We start from the raw sequence: 22339 nt of genomic DNA, 5'->3' as shown, positions 1-22339 counted from the left end.
ATAGGTTGGGGCGACTTGGGGGTGATCAGGAGCCCTGAATCCTGATTGGTGGCAGCGAGAACAGATCCAAGCTGGTAGTAAGCTTGGAGGTTTCATGTTAGCTTCTCAGTTTATGAACGCTAAGGTTCAAAATCTGAGTAGGAAGCTATTACACCCCACCCAAGGGGGAGGACAGAAACCGGGACTATTATTGTGTGATTGCTTTTATTTAGATGGATCCCGCCAGGGTGGTGCGAGCCTGAAGACTACCGCCCCACAATGAGGTAGAGTGGCCTCCTTCCCCACTGGAAAGAGGGGGGGACCACTACACCCTGACTACCAGAAACCCTGACAAAGTGGCCTAATCAAGACACTGATATAATGTTTTGCCTCCAAATGGAAAAGTCTTTGTTCATTGTAACCAATAATCTCACTACCATATTTTCCTCTCTTACCAATTTTACATTTCCAGAGACACGGTTCTTATGCACACACAAAGACAATAATAAAAATGCTAAAATTACTTTTCCCCACAATACACTAACAGATTCACAGCAACATTATCTGGTTATTGTGTTTTCTTTTTGCCCAGCAAACCTGAACACAGTGGCAAGTTAGCTCAGCAGTGGAGTCAAACAATTCTCAACACTCAAACTCCAATTTTATTCCCAATAGAAGTTATGGCAAAGCAAACCTACTGGGCAGTCAGAATAGCATTATGGAAGTTTGGCAGCATACAAAGTTACATCTTCTTTGCCAACCAACGACCTAAGCTACTATAGAAGATTTAGATAGTAATGGCCTATAGTAACTACAGATGTAACTATCTAGCAAGCAGTAGTTGATTATATTTTCATCACAAAGAGATTTAGTATCCCCTGAACATTTCTATCTAGGTGCTTATGTGGCCATCCATCACCACAGTAATTTACTCTCATATTCTGCAAGATAAAGAACTATAGTCCACATTTCAGTTTGCACACAATGAATCATCTAGCATGGTAGTTTCTTTACATACTAGAAGCTGCTCACAAGAGCAGCGAAAGTTGTGTTTAAAATGTTCTTTTGTATTTTTTAAAAAGAAGGGGAGCCTGAAACTGCTACTCAGGGGGGTGGAGGAGGAGATCTTGAACCAAAGATTCTGGACAGTTGAAGCAAGTAAGCTTGAGCCCAGGACAAATTTTATAGGGGAAAACTTTAAAAAATAATATAAAATAAAAAATTAGCAGGAGAGAACAGGTGGCAGCTTTTCCTTCCAGAGCACTGCTGTGAGCATGCCAAAGAGGCAGTCGCGGAATTGGCAGGTGGCGTCTGGAAGCCCACAGTGAGAGAGACAGAGGTCAGTAACAAGTGAGGCAGCACCTGGCACCAGAAAAGAAGAGATGCAGTAAGTGGGGAGCAAGCAGTCTCAGTGGCTGAGCTGCATCATTGCAGGGGCACCAGGAACACAACTGAAAAAGGAAAATGTCCAGTTCAGTGGAGATGGGGAAGACAGAGATAGTAGGAACAACAGGGATGGCTACAAAAGAGCCAGTGCCTAGAAAAAAGGAAATAATAGTATAAAAAGAAAGAGGAAATGTTAAAGGAACAGTACAGTTAGACCAGAGCAAAAATAACTGAATAGTCTCAAAGTAATCTAAAGGGGGGGGAGAGAAACTTGGTTAGAAACCAGTGAGAAAAGTAAAGCAAGAATGAAATAGAAAGGAAATAAGCTGTAACAGAAGATATGTCTGTTTCTCTTTAATTATAGTTTAAGAAATAAGGAGGAAGTGAGCCGTAGCGAAAGAAAGAAAATAGTAAGGACTGTAAAACAAAACACCCAGACAGCATTTCAAGGTATACAAGGTGAAGTGACAGGAATAGAGAAACTGTCAAAAGAGCAGAGACTGTAAACCAGAAAGGAGTGGAGAGATTATTGTTCAATCAAGAAAGCAATACATTGAATCAAGGAATACATGTCTTTATTTATGCAGGAACTCAAATGTTAACAAGAGACTTGCTCAACTAAATTAAACATCCTAAGAACTTTTCCTCCAAATTCTGGGCTTCCAGAGGCTGAAAACTGAAAAACTAAAAAGGGAATATATAATAGTGGGGCCTATGTTCTAATGCATTGTATTTTCTAATTCCAAATTTAAAACTATCATAAAAAAAACAAAAAAAATTGTCAGACATAGATGAACATAAATTTGTTGGGAAATTAGTCAACATGGTTTTTGTAAAGGGAAATCATGCCTCAATCTACTAGAATTCTTTGAGGGGGTCAACAAGCATGCGGAGAAAGGAGATCCAGTGGATATAGTGTATTTAGATTTTCAGAAAGCCTTTGACAAGGTCCCTTACCAAAGGCTCTTAAGCAAAATAAGCAGCTATGGGATAAGAGGGAAGGTCCTCTCATATATTTGTAACTGGTTAAAAGATAGGAAACAAAGGGTAGGAATAAATAGTCAGTTTTCAGAATGGAGAGAGGTAAATAGTGGTGTCCCTCAGGGATCTGTACTGGGCCCAATCCTATTTAACATATTCAGAAACTATCTGGAAAAAGGGATAAACAGTGAGGTGGCAAAATTTGCAGATGATACAAAACTACTCAAGATAGTTAAGTCCCAGGCAGACTGAGAAGAGCTACAAAAGAATCTCAAAAAACTTCATGACTGGGCAATGAAATGGCAGATGAAATTCAATGTTGATAAATACAAAGTAATGCACATTGGAAAACACAATCCTAACTATACATATATGATGATGGGGTCTAAATTGGCAGTTACCATTCAAGAAAGATCTTGGAGTTATTGTGGATAGTTCTCTGAAAACATCCACTAAATGTGCAGCAGCAGTCAAAAAAGTGAACGGAATGTTGGGATTCATTAAGAAAGGGATAGATAATAAGATGAAAAAATCATGTTGCCTCTATATAAATCCATGGTATGCCTACACCATGAATACAGCATGCAGATGTGGTCGCCCCATCTCAAAAAAGATATATTGGAATTGGAAAAGGTTCAGAAAAGGACAAATTATTAGGGGTATAGAATGGTTTCCACATGAGGAGAGATTAACAAACACTGGGACTTTTCAGCTTGGGGGATATAATAGAGATCTATAAAATCATGACTGATATAGAGAACGTAAATAAGGACGTGTTACTTGCTCCTTCTCATAATATAAGAATAAGGGGTCACCAAATGAAATTAATAGGTAGCAGGTTTAAAAGAAACACGAAGTATTTTCTCATGCAACGCACTGTCAACCTCTGGAACTTCTTGCCAGAGGGTCTTGTGAAGGCCAGTACTATAACGGGGTTCAAAAGGGAGCTACCTATATTCATGGAAGATAGGTCCATCAATGGCTATTAGCCAGGATGGACAGGAATGGTGTCCCTAGCCTCTGTTTGCCAGAAGCTGGGATTGGGTGACAGGGCATGGATCACGTGATGATAACCTGTCTGTTCATTCCCTTTGGAGCACCTGCTATTGGCCACTGTCAGAGGACAGGATACTGGGCTTGATGGACCTTTGGTCTGACCCAGTATGGCTGTTTTTATGTTCTTAAATTCTGTATATCATAAGTGTAAGCTGTTACCTATAAAGTGAGTTTGATTAAGTTAACAGTAGTTAATATATAGTTGGTAACAGTAATAGTTTACACAGTAAATTTAAGTAGTAGTTTCTGCTAAAACTACTTCATTGATTTGATTGTGATTTATTTTCTACCTAAGTGATTTCTACTTTACCCTCAACTGACTGAGAAAACAATTTGGCCTCTAAATTGCCTCTGCCTCTCCTTATTACTCTGATTCAAGACACCCCACCATCAGGCTCGTTACATATGTTTTCAATAATTAATCTAAAAAGACTAGGACAGTGAGCACAAGGAATGTCTGTGCTTGCTTGTCCATTTTTTCAGAGTGCGTCAGCCACTTTTTAATACATGTAGTTAGAGATCCCATAGGATTTTTTCAGGCTAAAAAGCCCTAACTGAGATATACTGAAAATCTGCTACAAAAGGTGTATTCTCTTTCCCATTTGCTGAGGGCTATCACCAATACATGTGGTTAAGTCCAGTAGATACTCAAAAACAAAATCAAAGTTAGGAGTCCAGAAAAAGAAGTTTAGACTTATCAGACACAATGATTAACAAAAATATTACTTTATCATACTATTTAGCACCAATGAGCTTCATAATTCCATTTATCCATTACTTCAGATGGGGTTTACCAAAACAGGTATCAGAGAGAGTAACTGAACTGCTTTAACAGCAGTGAAAGTACTATTGTCTTGCTTCAAGTAAAATTTCTGCACTGTCTGTTATGGCCAGTCACTTGCAAATTCTGAAAGTGTCTGTTATACTCCTATATTGCGCAGAGAGAGAGAGTTAAAAAGAACATTAGCATAAAGCTTAGCATCTAGGATCATGCACTTTATTTTTTAGCACTACAAAAGAAATAAATAGCATGTCCTAGGCTCTATATACCAGATATTTCTTTAGACAAAAAACACCATCCCACACACCACACATCATAAATATAAATCCAGTAGACAAATCTCCATCATAAGCCTAAACCAATATAAAGTCTTTTTCGAAGCATACACACATCATTTACCCCGGACATCAGCCCTCGGACATCACCTGTCTTCATAAAACTCCCAGTAAAAATAAGAGCTCTGCAGCATAATCTGAAAGTCAATCAATCTGTTGCCCCACTCATGTTTACTTGATGACACCCTGGTTTCAGTGCAATTGGAAACAATGGGAGACTTGTCGTCTTTGCTAGAGGCTGCCTCATCCACCTGCAAAATTGGTAGGAGAAATGACAGCCATCTTAACTGAAGGTAGTGTGTGGCTTTACTCCCACTGAGAATAATAGGAAAATGCAACCATTTTGACTGTGGAAAAATTCAAAATTATGTCAGCATACAGATAGATTTTTTAAAGTTTTAGTTTAAGAAAAATTCCATATACTAAATAATCTTAAGACTCTTAATAAAAAGTCAAGAGAATTTCACTTATTCAGGTTAGGAGAGTTACAAGAATCATGAGTAAACCCTCAATTATTAAAAAAAAGAGAGACATGATTTTCGGTCTTTAGCCTTTCTGGAAACAAACCAAGAATGTCTCTCTGCACAAACAAGTGAAGGTACTTTTTTGGTTGTTAGAGGGATACGCCACTTACTGTCTCCTAACTTCTGGGATTAAGAAGCTGCCATACCCTCCTTTATCATTATTATCTTCTTCCATCCTCCAAGCCCTTGGCCCCCACAAACTCTTGCCCCCATTGCCCTGTCTCTCCTCCCTCACATTCTCCCCCCCGCTTTCTTCTCAAAGGTGTCTACTAATACAGCTGAACCAGTGTTGAGTATGATTAAAACCCAATAATGTAGACATGATTAAAACCTGCTGGCATAATCAGGGTTTCATTAATCTACACCTCAAAATCTCTGCCTGTCCTACTACATATCCACGTGCAGTCACCTAGTTTCTTTGTTGCACCATATTCCCAAAATTCTGTTTACTATACATACTTACACAAACTGAATTCCTCGTGTAGTGTTAAGTGAATAAGTTACTTATTCACATCTTGTCTGAAAAGTTATGCAGAGCTATTGGTGAAGTATGGCTATTGCACTACAACTCTGACAAGGTTACATTTCAGTGGTGGATGAGGTGATCCCTATATATGGAATGTATTGCACAGTAGGTAAAGTATCCTTTTCCATTAAACTGAAAGATTCAGGACAATTTGTATATTACAGTGATAAAAGGCCCAACAATGAAGGTGTCATTTCTGCAGATCCAAAACTTGCAACAGTAAACCTGCTATTGCTGCTGGCCACCTACAGCAAAGTGTCCAGAAGAGAGTGCCAGGCACTCACCCCGGGAAAAGTTAGGGCTGTTTCTAGATGGGCTTCACAGGAATCAGTTCTAGGCCTGATGCTGTTCAACGTTTTTATGAGCGATCTGGAATTAAATATAAAAATCACTGCTGATAAACTTGACAAGAGATACAAAGACCAGCGGATTGGTAAATAATGAGGTGGATGGAGCAGCACCACAGTTATCTGGATCGCTTGGTAACCGTGGCCCATTCAAGTAAAATGTCTTAATACAGCTAAGTGCAGAGTCACAAACCTAGGTACAAAGAATGCAAATCATAGCTGTAGGAAGGGAATGGACTGTACCCTGAAAAGCAGTGGATTCTGAAAAGGATTTAAAGATCACAGTGGACAGGAAACAACATGAGTTCCCAGTGTGAAGCTGTGGGAAAGCGGTCCAATGTGATACTTGGATATGTAAACAGGGGAGAAGCGAGTGGGCAGTCAGACTAGATGATCTTGTGTTCCCTTCTGGCCTCAAAAATAAAATAAAATAAAAATCTATAAAAGATAACCAGGTAACTGAATATGTCCAACAGAGAAGAAAGTTAAGTGGTAGGGAAACATGCTGGGGAAAGAGGAATAAGAGCGACAGATAGGAGAGATGAAATTAAGAGCAAAAGGAGAAAGGTGGTATCTTTGACTTCTTTGAAAAAAAGCTATGTCATGTTAAAGAGGATTGAAAATTAATGCTTTTCGACATTACCAATTGCTGCAGTTGCCTCAGACAAGTTATGCAATTGTAAATGGATAGGAGAGGTGGTCCATGATGTTGATAATCTCTACTAAGATGTGGTTACACTAGGAAAAAAATGAAGCACTCCATCCCTGGCAGTGAGTTGCATTCAATACATTAAGTAGAACCATAACTTCAAGTAGAGTTTATGCTTGTCAACAAGGGTACCTCCATAAATGAAGACATTTAAACTCAAGGCAGAAATCCAAAGCAAGGTAGTTTTACTCAAGATTCCTAGACTTGAAGTGTTGCTTTTAGGGGTCTAACTGTTTTTAGTTCTGAAGAAATTGTTGCCACGCTTTTCAGTACTTGAGCTGGAGGAGTTTCTCATATTGTCATTTTTTCAGCATCAGATTTTTAATAAAACTCTTATGTGCCAGTACGGGTGGAGGCTTATTTGGCCTGCATCAGGCCTGGAACATATTTAAAACATTCTTAAAAATAACTTTTAGAATTTCCCTCAGTGAAAAAGACCAAAACAATATTTTCGGTTCATGTCCTTTGCAAAAAATTTTGGTGGGATATTAGTTTATAATATAAAATCACTAATTCTGAATTTTAACATAGTAGTAATCTAAGGATTATAAAACTATGCCATCTTTTATTTGAAAGTTACATGTTCCCTAGGTTTGCAGTAAAGTTTCTGAAGTCTCACATCATAGATTGTTTTGGCATAATTAGGATACCAAACCCTCACATGAGTAATAGCCACTAATAAATTCAAGCATTGCTGGGGGTAGCCTTTTGTTGATCCAACATTATCCTGCATAGTTTTGTTTCCCAACAGCCCATTCAACCAAATTGTCAGTGGGGAATCTGCGTGTTTGGAAACCAGGATGTTAAGCAGCTATTAATATTGTAAGACAGATTTAAAGGGCTTTGGAGATTAAAGTCAAAACAATAATAGGTTTAAATGATTAAAATGGATTACAAAAGAAAGAAAAAGTTCACAGCTTGTTAATCACCACACTGAGGCAAGCTATGATGCATTTAATAAGGTTGACCCTATCATTCTGGATTGAAACATACAGTAAGAGGCTTGTCAAAACAGTTTCTTAAAACCAAATCAGAGGGTCATAAACTACAATAAGTCATGTAAGCACTTAAGTATTTGAAAAGGAGAGTGTGCCAAAAAAAAAAAAAAAAAAAAAAAAAACTGAACTGTTCACATAGGAAACTATACGAGATTCCTCACCTTTTCTAAGAAGGATTTTTAGAAAGTTATATCTAATTACGTTATAGTCACCAAACACATTCACTATGTTTAGCAAGATTTTCAACAGATGCTCTAGATTCTATGCTCTCCTCACTTCTAGACCTTATTTCAAATTAGAGACTTTCATACGCGCAAACTGTGCAACAGTTGTATAAACATTTATAGAAAATTAAACATTTTGTGCAAGCCAATTTCAGCCTGTTGACAGCTTGAGCTCTTTACATATTCCTTTGAATACTATTCCTTTGAGTATTTGATATCTGAGCTGTCATTAACGACTTACGTTGTTGTACTGTTCCTGTTCAAGAATAAACTAACTTTTACACACTGTTTTTGCTTCCACAAGCAACAAACTTGTTTTGTGGTTAAATGAGTTCCAACTTTGGATGCAAAGCTAATTTTAGAAACATCAATACAAACGCAAAACTGCACAAAAAAAAAACAAAACACACTATGCTCCCCTAGATACTCAGAGAGAAGTAAGTACACACAACCTAAACAAGAGTCTATTTAGAAATTGCTGAAATGTTCATGAACCATCTCTCTCACTGTTTAACCAGATCTACTTGCCATCATCATTTGCAAAAAACAAGTTGTGTTAGGCTTTGTCTGCCAACACAAAAATGGCAACTTAGTGGTTGAAAAATCTGGAGCTCCTAGAGACAGAAGTGATGGTGAGCCTCCCCAGCTAGATACCCTGCTCCTCCATAAGAATTCAGACTGTAACATACTTTCCTCCCCTCTCTTCAAGATGAGGTTCCCTTAAAGCCTGCTTGCTGAAAAGTGTGGTTGTAGGGTTTTCAGGAAGCATCTTGAGAATCCTCCAGATACACTTGTAAAGTAATTTGAATGATTATTCTTTATCTGCCATAGTTGAATTAATCATTCAAGTCAACATATGCAGCATCTTGAAGCATGGAATACCATTCTTTACTATTAGTTCACATATGTTTTTCTTAAGAGCAATATTCATAACCTCAATATATACACTATAGCTCTACAGTTAAAGTCAAGAGTTGATGCCAGGAGTCAACTAAGAGTGGCAGTGATGCTGTAGTACAGTAAATTCATTACAATAGTTTTCATCACCAAAAAGAAGAGTCTTAGAAATGGAATTAAAGCCTTGTCTAGATATAAACTAATGCTTACTACCCATCCACCGTAAAAGGAAAATTAAAACAGAGTTCCTGAATGCATGACTAACTGTCTCCACTATAAAAGTCAAGTGACAAATATATGTAAGGCAGTAAGTTCAGAATAGGAGAAAAACCCAGTAGCTACTCCCTAACCAGGAACTGGTATGCCACAAGTCAGTCCAGAATGTTATTTTTCAGCAGTAAACCACGGTGAGGTTGTGTAATGGAAGCACTGACTGTACAACCTTGAAGATTACTGTTGGTATTGCACTGCTATAAATAGGTGTTTTTTTGGTTTCTGTTTGTCTTTCAAAACCAGAAGACAGACCTTTCCATTATTTATACAGTAGAACCCCAGAGTTATGAATTGATTCGCCAACCACAGACCTCATTTGGAACTGAAAGTATGCAATCAGGCAGCAGCAGAGATCCTGAAAAAAACCCAACTACTAAAAAAAAATAAAAAGGGAAAGCAGCATATTTCTTCGGCATAGTAATGTTTCAAAGCTATATTAAGCCAATGTTCAGTATAAATTTTTCAAAGAACCAACATCAAGTTTTGTTCGGTTATTAACATTTCAGAGTTATGAACAACCTTAATTCCAAAGGTTTTCATAACTCTGAGGTTCTACTGTAGTTATACAGAAGTAAAATAACTTACGATATGTATTTGTAGATTCTAAAGGATTGCCTACACATAAAAGTTAACCTGGAGTAAGGTAAAGGGTGATCTTATAGCAGATAAACTATTCCTGATTAACTCCATGCGTGGATACTCAAATTCTGGAATAAGAGTACCTTATTCTGAATTAGCTTAATCCACTTCTGAAATTGATTACATTAATTCAGAATAAGGCACTCATTCTTGAATAAGAGCATCCACACATGGACCTAATCACGAATAACTCCCTGTGTGGACAAACCCTTACTAAGATTCACTTGCCAGATGGCAGGATGTGTTGCAATGTTTAAAAAGCCTAAAGATTAATCTATTTTGCTGTTAGACAATCTAAAGCATATTTTGTTGTTTGGGCTAGTCAGGTAATGTAATGATCATCACTAATCACGTTTATTACCATCTAAACAACAAACCTGAGGCTGCAGAAAACAACACGTTAATCATAACAAGTTGGGTCAAGCATACCTTTTTCACTTCTAAAGGAAACTGATCTAACTTTAAACCAACATCGTCAAGCAGTTGATGGGCTTTTACTTCCCTCTCCCTAAAAAAAAAAAAAGGAAAAAAAAAAAAATTTCTCCCTTGATGTAGGCAAGTGACCAGCCCTCCAAACACAAGGATTTTATCTGTCCTGAAATTCCAGCTATGCTACGTGAACTTAAAGTTACTCCAGGACACTGTGCTTGTTGGGACAATAAGCATGCAGGGATGAAATCCATATTTATCTGTTTCCAGAAGTTTTGTTCATGTGAGTCAGTGTAAGTTTGAAATAGATGATACCCTTCTGATTTGGAAGGATGGCACGTTTCTCTTTGTATTGATTGAACTTATGATCTTTTTACCTATACATATTAAATCTTGCAATTTCCTACTTGGAGGAATGGGGGAAAAAAGAAATGAAAGAAAGTCAGCAACCATTCAGACATTCTTGTACAAGGGAATAATCTGGAATCAACATTTTAGGCAAACCAGATGGCTAACTTTCACCCTCAGCAATTTACTAGCTTCAATAAACTTCAGTCTTTAGATAGTAAAATCAGCTGAATAAAACCAAATAATAGAAAGAAAGTGTATGTTAAAAGGTGCCCCTACAACAGTAGCCACTACAAGAAAATTCAAATCATCCAAAAAAGAGATTCCTTTTTTCTAAAGGAACCTAGCAATCTCTTAGTAAGAGACAGTGAGTGAGGATGAAATCCAGTACTAAGTACTAGCAGTACTGAAACTTCATCAGTTTATAGAATTGTTATATTTTCCATATCTATGGTTCACGTAAATCCGTTAACAGACTTTATTTTGTTGTGATTATTACATTTCACCATGTTGCAGTAAAAGATGAAAATGTTTAGTTTAAGGAACAATCTTGCATTGGCAGAGAAATAGACTAATGATCTAAATGTTCTTTTCCACCTCTGACTTCCATGGGAGCACAAAGATGTAACAATTTTAGTGAGGAAGCCTACAGGATGCAAATGCCTAAAAATATTGTTTTGTTTGGGTGCGTGTTGAAAGCAGTATTAAAATTCTAGGAGATTAAAGTAAAAATGCAGAAAACAGTTATTAAAAATTAGAAATGTTACTGTATTTCCACTGATAAGAACTTGTCATTTGAATAATTCATTAGGGCAGCAACTAATAATTTCAACTGAAAACACATCCTGACATGTTAAGAGAAAAGGAAGATTAGAGATACAGAAGAAGAATTTCACAGCATTTCTTAGAGAAAATATGCATGCCAAGATACCGGAAAAGATAAGAGAGAAAATTCACCTTAAAGAACTATGAATATCTGCCTTATCTGCATTTCTGGCTGCAGCTCTGATTGTGTCTTCATACAGGTCCTCCTACTTTTCAATTTCACTTCTTCTTGCTTCAGTATTAACTTTAAAGTGTTATACACATCACATGCATATTTTAAAATTAGGGACTAAATGTTGGGAATGAATTTTCTTCTAAGTCAGACTGGCAGAGACCCTGTTGGGGTGGAGGTGGGGTGTCACCTTCTTTGACAGCGTAGGGCACAGAGCACTTGGGGGGTTGAACTAGAATACTTGGTAGACTCTGTAACCTGAAGACTTTAAATCAAGATTTGAGGACTTCAGTAACTCAGCCACAGATTATGTATGGGCCTATTGCAGGAGTGGCTGGGGTGAGGTTCTGTGGCCTGCTATATACAGCACGGAAGACAGATAATCATGCTAGTTCCTTATGGCCTTAAAGTCTTTGAGCCTAATGTTTCATATTGGATTGACTGGAAACTCGGTATACTGCAGACAAAACACCACTAGGTCAGAACATAATATTTTTCTACAGTTAGAACTCTAATAACAGGTTTTTCATTGCTTTAAAATCAGATTTGAAAATGTAGTGTAAAGTATGAGGCTACAAGCAGCAGAATTAAAATTTCACTCATATTTACTTCAAGTGTACGTATACATTTTAAAAAAAAAGCTGAATATTAAACCCTAATCACAATGCTTTAATTTTAAAACCACCCTTCAATCATTTTAATTTTGTCTGAGGAAAGAAATTCCTCCAGGTATAATCCTTACATAAAAAGATCTGTTGAAATAACAAGTAATAATAAATGAATTAAAAGCCCTCTTTTCTTTCTTCCATTCTGTTTCCAATACAACCACATAAACTGATAATATAAAATTCAACTTTTAAGATATGAATTCTAATAAAATCATTCCTGTTCAGCATTATCTAATGACAGCTGGGACTCAGCCTATGAAAGTCTGTCTTTTTGTCCCAAGCAGCAATGTTCTTGCCATATACAGTGAGAAAAATTCCTCTCTAGTTTGTCATGAGGGTGAGGCCCAAATTACACACAGACAAAAACATGTTTATTACCCAAGATGTAAATGAATTTCAACTACTGAAGTCATTCTTTTATGTTTCAAGTACACTTGAAGAAAATTAACACTGCTTGATCTCTCTGCTGATTTTATGCAACTGAAACCAGCTTTTAAATACGATTTCTCTGGAGCAAGAATTAAGAACTTTGATCTCTCTCATAACAAACCCAAGTTAGATTCTCAGGTTCCATTTTTTTTACTCCTAGGCCAGGAACACTCAAGAGGCATGCACTCAAGTGACGATCAAGGTAAATCATTCAACTAATTTTTTTTAAACTTAGAATTTGCCTGTTAGAGTTGGCAGCATTTGTTCAAAAGTATCACAGATTTTACTAAGAATTTTCCTCACATTTTATTGCAAAATATTTTTCACTTTGAGTGCTGACAAGAAAAAAGGCAAAGACCCCAAAAAGAAAATAACTTTCACTTTTGATTCAAACCTTTTGAGTTTTGAAAGAGCTGCCAGAGGTGGTGATATCCTTGTAATCACCAAGTTCTAGTGACTAAAGCTAAGGACTAGAATTTGAGATCTCCTGGTTTCTACTACTAACTCTGCAACCAACTAGTTGTAATATTTTGTACTCCACACTTTCCAAACTATAAATGTATCGCCAACAGTGTCAACTCCATTTTGACCCTGGTCCCTCTTCCTCGGATTGCTGCATCTCTTTGGGTGCTTAATAGGCAGAAAACATGGAGAATCATGACTTCAGCAGTTTTTCTGAAAATCTGGGGGAAGGTGTAGCACAGCTATGCTGAAAAGAATACTTTGGAAAGCTGTGGCATCATGAGGGGACAATAAGAAATAGTTGTACGAAAAAGAGAGCAGAAGCCATTAATATAAAAACATTTGAATCACCACCAAGTGCTATCCTTGATGGTCTCAGTGTCTTAACAGCCAGGAATGAAGCAGTGGCTACCTTCTTTGATCTTATAATCTCAACGTTTCAAGACTACTGTACCTCTTTCAAGAGTCTGATTTGTCTTGCATACCCCCAAAATTCACCTCATTGAAAAAAATACTGGCTTACAAAAATCAGACATAAAAATACTGAAGTGTCACATCACACTAGTTCTGAAATATTACTTACTCTCTCATTTTTACCATGACTATAAAATAACTGTTTGTATATAAAATTGTACTTACGTTTCAGTGTATAATATGTAGAGCAGTATAAACAAGTCATTTTTTGTATGAAATTTTGGTTCATGCTGATTTCACTAGTGCTTTTCATGTAGCCTGTTGTAAAACTAGGCAAATATCTGCCCCTGGTAGAGAACCACTGTGCTGTTACTCCTAACAAAGAAGGAAGGATGAACCAGTATTTCTTGGCTGCATTGGCCACAAAGCTCTAATTATTATTGCCCTCCTTGCTACCCAGGGAGAATCCCAGTTTAAGAGAAGGAAAAGGAACTCTCCACACCATTAAGCCCAAAAGGAGCCCACAACAGAGAGTGTTAAAAATTCATGGTTCTAGAGCCCATCTTGCTGCAGGTGGTCCCACTAGGCATTATGTCCAGTCAAGTTTAAATATAAATTTAAATCCTTTTGTTCCTTCTTAAAAGTTGAATGGTTTTTGCTTGAAGAGGGAAGAAAGGGAGGAAGGGAAGAGAATGGTATCATTTTATCATGCAGGAGACAAAGCATCTTAGGATTCTGGGATAGCAAGCCTCTTCTCTCCATCAGATAACAAGGAGGAAACATACCAGTCAAAATACCTGTGTACTGAAGAATGGAAAGACCTGCTTGTTTTTTACTATTAATTATTATTTCTACAGTAAATCAGGTAGCTTACAGGAATGCAGAAGATCTGTTCTAAAGGTGCCATTATTAAATTGCAGCAATAAAATAATAGACTCATAGGTCAGGAGGGACCAATATGATCATCTAGTCTGACCTCCTGCACAAAGCAGGCCACAGAACCCTACCCATCCACTTCTATAAAACCCCTAACCTATGTCCGAGTTATTGAAGGATATATTGAATATACTGAAGGATAGAGGAAGAGAAAATTGAAAGACTGCTTCCATGTATACCTTTATAGCAACATTGTGCGAGATCTTCCAGAGCTATCAAGTACTAATGATATACTGGTACATACATTTGCTGCAATATCTTAACCCAAAAGATCAGCTTTAAATAAGGCAGTAGGTTCCAGATGTTTTCCAACTTAGAAATCAGAGAGGGAAGAAACCATATTTCTTCTTAACTATTCTTCCTCATAATGCATGCATCAAGATGGCACAGGATACAGTGCCTAACTGAAATCAAATACAATCCACTAGATTGATCTGATAGTCACATTTTGATATATATCTCTTTTTCCAGAATTAACTGAATTCCAAATTACTAAAACAAAAAGGCTAAAAAAGTTTCTCTCTAAAAATAACTTCAGTTACAAATCTTATGTATAAAAAATGTGAAACTAGGGACATGATTAAATGTATGCGCTTCTTTATTATTAGATTGCTAACTGCGGTAATTCTTGAGCAACCAGACTGTTTTATTTCATTACTATAGTAATTAGAAACATCCCTCCCTATTTGTTGCTGTCGTTGTTAATACTGGTTTTAGAAAGGGGACAGGGAAAAGAACAAAAAGCCACAGTCTTAAACAGCAGGAAATGTCTACAAACCATTCCAAAACTAAAAGTCATGTTTATATGTAGCAGATTCAGTCTAAAAGAAAAAAAATCCTTAGTCTGTCAACAGGCCCCATCCTCCACTGGGTTCTGGCTATCTGGCAAAGGTTCCTGCTCTGGGATGGAGCAGCGCATCCAGGGTCTCTTCTGTAGAGACTCTCTGCCTTCATTTGAGCCCTCAGTAACCACAGCTCTCCCACTGACCCACTACTCTTACACTCAGTTCACTGACCCCAGCTGAGACACAGTCTCAGTTCAGCACCCTTCTCAGGGTAACAATTCCAGATGCAACCCTTCCCAGAGCCTGTTTAAACTCCCTTGCTCAGGGCTTAGCCACTTACCCAGTGGCTATTTGGGGGGCATCTTCTAAGTAGCAGTCACATGGAACATCTCTTTAACTAACTTCATCCCTAGGCCATTTCCCCACCACCCAGGTTTTCCTCAAGTCCCAGCAGCCAGCCAGGAACACCTTCCTTGCTCCCCTGGTCCCTGCCAGCAGACTGAACTCACTCTGCCCCTGTAGATCCATTTATACAAGCCTGCTGGCCCTGAAAGGCTGCAAGGAAGCAGTCTCTTTCTGACTGGCTGCATTCTAGGGTGCCTAGAGCAGCTGCATGGAGGACTCACCTCCCCTGTGATAGGGCTGCAAGGCCTCCAGCAGGGGGCCTCAGGGTCTCAGATACCCTATTACACACAGTTAGATCAGCATATCTTATGCAGCATTAAAAGAAAGAAAAAATCTTTAAAATGCTACTACTATCTATAATATATTTAGTAGGCAAACATTTGGATACCCCATTTCTGAAAAATAAAAATAATTAGACAACAGTGGTAAAGAGGAAGGTAATAATATAAGACAGAGCATTTCACATTCATGAACATTGTACCCAGACTTAAAAGCGTACAGAGTTACATACAAGCTTCCTCAGAATGAATACTCAGTAACCTCAGGATGACCTTAAAGATTTAACACCCTGGAGGCAAAACTTTATCTTAACAGATGTTGATTTTCCATATATCCTTTTACAGATAACTTATTTGAAGTCCTTACATCATTTATTACTACCAGAGTTCAGCTAATGCACCAGTGCCAAGAATCCAGGCTTGTACCATGCAATTAGTTTTGACAGCTCTAATTATACTCTAGCATGTATATTATTGAAGTTTACAGGGCCACGGGTGCTGAAGGATTCTCTTATTTAAAGTCATATACAACACACTGCCTTAACCTCTGTGAGCAGAAAATAAAACTTGTGCCCAACTCCATCATTCAATATTTAGTAGATTGAAAAAGCATCATTAACTAAGGCGTTGTCTGCACTGCCATTTTACAGCCCTGCAACTTTCTCCCTGAGTGCTGCGAAAAAACACCCCCCCGAGCGCTGCAAGTTTCAGCGCTGTAATGCGGCAGTGTAGACAGCGCTCCCAGCGCTGGTAACTACTCCCCTTCTGGAGGTGGGGTTTTTTACAGCGCTGGGAGAGCTCTCTTCGAGCGGTGGTGCCACGACTACACTGCCATGTTAAAGTGCTGCTGCAGCAGCACTTTAACGTTGCTAGTGAATACATGCCCTTAGCGATGTCTGTTTAGTCACTAATTAAAATTAGTTTAACGCAGTGGATGAAATTCAAGACAAAAGCTTACAATGAAAGCTTTAGCAGTTAAGATACTCAGATCCTGGACCAAATCAAGTGATCCAAGGGATACAGTAGCCTGTCTTTGAAATTATGGAGACAGTGGATTTACTGTATCTAAATCATCTTCAAAAAAGGAAGGGCCACAACTTTTAGGCCGACTATAAATAACAAGTTTCCCTTTTTTACTGAGCACTGTTGGTACATTCTGCACACCATACAGGAAGAGGAAGACAAAGTCAGACACAAAATTACATTTTAGGCTGCTGACTCATATCTGCAGCCAAGGAAGAATTAAAGCCATGCCTAGAGTCCATTTCAGCTTCATTTTTTCTTCCGTATAAAACTGGTAATAAATTCCACATCTCAAGCCTGTCTCTTCCTCTGACTCAGGGATTTTGTACTGGACCCGCCTCACTCCCGTCAGCTCTTCCCCAGTACTCTTACAGGCCATCTATCTGAGAGTTACCGTATGCCAGGACCTGCCATAGGAGCCAACCTGCTTCCTCTAGCTTTCCCCTCTGTCCCAGGATCTCCTGCAGCGGACACTCCATGCAGCTATCTTCCCAGCTGGGCTACTTGCTGCTTTTACTAATCAGCTATCCCTAGGGAGGTAGCTTAAAAAGTCAGGGGTAAGGCTGGGTTCCAACTCCCCTTAAAGGGTCACCCCTCCCAGGAGATAACAATATATCATTTGAATCAGATAGTAAATACTTTTTAACAACATTTTTTGCATGAACTGATGAAGCCTTATCTGCTCAAGATGACAAATATTTGGGTTGGGGAATGTGTTTACAAACTTATGACTTAATTTGGACAACAAACTGTTCTTCATTCATAATTACACCAAAGAGTATCAGGGACTACCTGAGCCAGTTAGTGAGCATCATGCTGGTGCCCATTAGTTTGCAACAACTGGGACGTAAATTCTAACACACCATCTAGACAAGCCATAGGTTCTCTTGCAACCCAATGAGCAGCTCAGTCAAACTCATATAATAGTGTTGCTTTTCTAATGCAAGCCCCAGTGCAATGCTCTCCCATCAATCACTTCATTGCTGTGGCCTATACCCCAAAAAAATTCTTAAGGGTTTTAAAAAAAACAACAAATATTTTCTTGGAATTTTCAGAATGGTTTTACAAGTATTACAAAGGACACTTCATTGCAGCAAGTTTTATTTATTTAAAATTTATAAGAGTTTCAGAAACCCTGTTAGGAGAATTTAAAAATGTCATGCTTTGAGTGATTCACTTCCAATTCTATTGCAGCCTTATCTGTAAGTTATGTCATTCAGGCTCCTTATCAAACTTACCTTTAAAATATAAAAGCTTTAAATACATAGTGTTGTTTGTTCTCTATCATTAAGAGCAGTGGGTCTCAAACTTCTTTTTACTGGGGATCCCTTTCACATCACAAACCTCTGGGTGTGACCCCCCCCCCCCTTATAAATTAAAAACACTTTTTTATATATTTAACACCATTATAAATCCTGGAGGCAAGCAGGGTTTGGGGTGGAGGTTGACAGCTCGCAACTCCCCATGTAATGACCTCGCGACCCTGTCATAAACAGATAGCTAAGGGTTAATGTTTCTTTTACCTGTAAAGGGTTAACAAAGGGAACCAAACACCTGACCAGAGGACCAATCAGGAAACCGGATTTTTCAAAGCTCAGGGAGGGAAGTTTTTGGGTGTGTGTTCTTTGTTCTGTTCTAGTGCTCTCTCGGCTCTGAGAGAGGATCTCTCTATCTTCAGGCTTTCTAATCTTCTGTTTCCCAGTTGTAAGTATAGGTATAAGACAATATAGATTTTTATATTTTTTTTGTATTTACATGTGTGTAGTTGCTGGAATGTTTTAAATTGTATTTCTTTTTGAATAAGGCTGTTTATTCATGTTTTCTTTTAAGCAATTGACCCTGTATATTGTCATCTTGATACAGAGACCATTTTTATGTCTTTTTCTTTCTTTTTATATAAAGCTTTCTTTTTAAGACTTGTTTGAGTTTTTCTCTGGTTAAGGCTAAGGAACGAAGGGAGGGGGAAATCCCTTTGTGTTAGATTGACTAAGCTTGAATTTGCATAGCCTCTGGGTGAGGGGGAGAGACACTTAATCTCTCTGGGTTTGTATTTCAAGGAATGGAAGCAGGGAAATCTCCTAGTGTACCCAGGGCGGGAAAACCTGGGGGGAGGTAAAGAGGGAGAAGGGAAGTGGGTTATTTCCCTTTGTTGTGAGACTCAGGGCATCTGAGTCTTGGGGTCCCCCAGGGAAGGTTTGGGGAGACCAGAGTGAGGCAGGCACTGATTCCTGTCTGGTGGCAGCGATATCAGATCCAAGCTGGTAATTAAGCTTGGAGGTTTCATGCTAGCAACTTGTTTTCTGAACTCTAAGGTTCAGATCTGAGTAGGAAAGCTATGATAGACCCCCTGAAGGGTCCCGAGCCATAGTCTGAGAATCCCTGATTAAGAGGCCAAATTTGTTTTTAATCTTAGCAGAACAAACAAATACAAGTATAAAACAGACAGAAAAGTTTCACAGGAAAGCAAGAGAAATGAGTTAGATGAAGATAAGAAGAACGATAAAACTGTAATTGTTCTTTTTTTTTCCTTCTATTGAAGAACTGATTCTGGGTCCAATACTTCCATTAACAACTGAGGGGACAGAATGGAGATAACACTGAATGTTAAACATATGTATACAATATGAAGTCAAGAATGAATTGTGACTATTTTGAACACTAGGACTAACCCATTCACTACTCACTAAAAACTAAACAAAATAGAAGTGAGAAACAGCAGCAGCTGGAAGGAACTGAATTTATGTGGAAATATCCAGAGAGATAGCTTGGTGACTGGAGCACTATTAATAGCTGAAGCTTTCTAAGTCAGGCAATTGGGGAGCTGAAGTTGCATCTGCTACTTCACAGCATGAGGAAGCTTCATGCCACCAATAGGACACAGGTGGTGGCACCGGTGGTAAAGTGGTAGGCCTGTCTGGAGGAGTTGTGTAAGAGCTGCAGAATCCGTCAAGAGGACAATCCATGTGATCAAACAGTTTGTTCTTAAGTAGCACATCAGAACTAAATTAAATACCACAAGCCAGAAAATTAAAGAAACAGGGCAAACAAAACTCTGTTAAAAATATGAACTGGTTCCAGAAAGGAAAGTGTTGCGGGGGGCGGGGGAATCTATGAAAATGCAACACAGCAACTCCTCACTTAACTTTGTAGCTATGATCCTGAAAAATGTGACTTTAAGCGAAACGATGTTAACCAAATCCAATTTCCCCATAAGAATTAATGTAAATGAGTGGTTAGGTGCCAGGGAAATTCTTTTCACCAGACAAAAGACTATATTATATATATATATATACACACACACACACACACACACACACACACACACACACACACACACACACACGGTATAAATTTTAAACAAACAATTTAATACTGGCACAGAGCGATGATGATTGAAGCTTGGTTGAGGTGAAGGAGTCAGAGGGTGGGATATTTCTCTTACTGCTAAACGATGAACTAGCAATTGGCTGAGCCCTCAAGGGTTAACTTTCTCACTCTACAAGGCAGCCCCTTTAAGTACACTGCTTTGTTAATTAGATTAGCTTGCTGAGACCAAAGCTGCTGCAAGCTCCCTCCCTCCTTCCTGAGCCCTGGTGTGTCCACCCTGCTCTATGGAAGATGGGGTAAGCGGGATGCAGGAGCTGGGGGGAGGGGGACACCCTGACATTAGCCCCCCTCTTCTTTCCCTGCCCCCCGCACAGCAAGCAGGAGTCTCGAGGAGCAGCTCCAAGGCAGAGGGCAGGAGCAGCACATGGCAGTGGGGGGAGGGATAGCTGCAATTGCTATCCTGCTCGGCAGCTGCTGCAGAGAGAACTTAGGGGAGCGGGGAGCTGATAGGAGGGCTGCTGATCCACCCTGGTTCCAAGCCCAACAGTTAGCTCCAATGGGCTGCTCTTCCTGCAAGCAGTAGACAAAGCAGGCGGCTGCCAAACAATGTTAGAAGAGAGCATTACACAATTTTAAACTAGCACGTTCCCTAATTGATCAGCAACTTAGCAACGAAACAACGTTAACTGGAACGACTTTAAGTGACGAGTTACTGTACTGGATTATATCAGGGGTATCATATGAAGCAAGACAAATATTTGTTGTACATGTAGCTATCTACTTAGGTTAAGATGAAGAAAGCAGAGGGGAGCAACAAGTTTGGAAAATACAAAACTTAAAGGTTAGGGGAGGAGAGGATGTACAGCCTATACTAGATAACTGATAGTTATCATCAAACAGATGTTACAGAGGACACTGAAAAGACTAAAGTTAAGCGCTTGCGTTAAGCCGGTACTCAATTCCATGTTGCATTTCTAGAATTAACCATCAGCAATATTTAGGAAATTAATATGAAAATATCTTTATACCTACTTGTCAAGGAAGTCCTTGTCCACTACCGCACAGATATCAAGAAGAGGATTTCCCATTCCAAAAAGCACATTTTCACTACAAAAAAAAAAAAAAGAAGTTTTTCAAATGTAATGTTTCTAGTCTAACATTATATTGCATTGACAAACAACAGATAAGGACAAAACTAATTTTGCCCAAGCAAAGGCTGCACGGTCAATTTGCCTGGAATCCACAGAGCACAGTTAATTTGAACAAAACGCAAACTTGTATTATTGCTTAGTAAATTACATAGAATACAGAAGTCTCAAACATGTAAGACTGCACATTCATTTAAGCAACCCTTCAGTCAGGGAATGAGCCTTGCATGCTATAATCTGTAGTTTTTAAGAGTTGCACTTGGGTTGTATTTGCAAGTTATATAAGATGGCAACAGTGGAACAGATTATAGAGTTCCATGAGCCAGAATTTGTTGTTTATCTGAGCAGCCCAAATTTAATCAAATAAATGTAATTGTTAAGAGCAGTATTTTGTTCTGCACGAACCCTCATCTATCTTTACAAACAGTATTTGTTTACTGATAAAATGTTGAGGTTTTTTAATGCAGAAAAAAATTACTAAACATGCAGCAGTATGATGGAAAGCAGAAAGTTACCAAAAGGCATTATCTAATGATCAAGTATTTTTATTCTAATAATTTCAAAAAAAAAGTTTTAGCATATTCAGTTAGTTATTTTACATACTTTGGTGATACAGTAATAATGAAGAACTAGATAGTACACGACACAGAGAGAAACAGTAGTGAATGCAGCTGTGCCCGCTAGACTTTCTAACACTAGATTCAAATACATCACATTCCCCACCAAGCCAACACCTGCTGGCTCCAATTGGCAGTTAAACACCAATATCATCTAGCTACTGAAATCACTTCTGAAAATTTAACAAAGAAGCCATCAAATATACACCTTCTTCCCCATCAACTACTCATTTTTCAAGGGTTTTCATTAGGCCAATATTCTCCAAAGCACTACCACAGTATTTCAGCTTTAAAATCTAAATGTTCAAACAAAGCCAGGCAACAAAGTAACTTAACGTGGCTGTCTTTAGCTTTCAGATCCTTCTTCACTTGTGACCTAACCAATAGCTGAAGGAGTTTCCATGTCCTTTTGACAGGT

The 22339-nt window shown here is 38.4% G+C and overlaps 1 protein-coding gene across 5 annotated transcripts in view; it reads right to left on the bottom strand.

Moving 5' to 3' along the window:
- ADK (adenosine kinase) overlaps positions 1–22339 on the bottom strand; it is a 559231-nt gene that overhangs the window by 497002 nt on the left and 39890 nt on the right. For 4 of the 5 annotated variants that reach the window (XM_075072783.1, XM_032771348.2, XM_075072784.1 and 1 more), the window contains exon 2: positions 21189–21263. In XM_075072783.1, coding sequence (XP_074928884.1) covers positions 21189–21263 — 75 coding nt within the window. Of the gene's footprint in view, positions 1–21188; positions 21264–22129; positions 22301–22339 lie in introns of those variants that run through there. The other variant, XM_032771352.2, reaches the window with a different exon arrangement.

Source organism: Chelonoidis abingdonii, chromosome 15 (genome assembly GCF_003597395.2).
Source record: "Chelonoidis abingdonii isolate Lonesome George chromosome 15, CheloAbing_2.0, whole genome shotgun sequence".
NCBI classification, from domain to species: Eukaryota; Metazoa; Chordata; order Testudines; family Testudinidae; genus Chelonoidis; species Chelonoidis abingdonii.
Note: the sequence above shows the minus strand (reverse complement) of the source record. Positions and strands in the feature narration are given on the sequence as shown.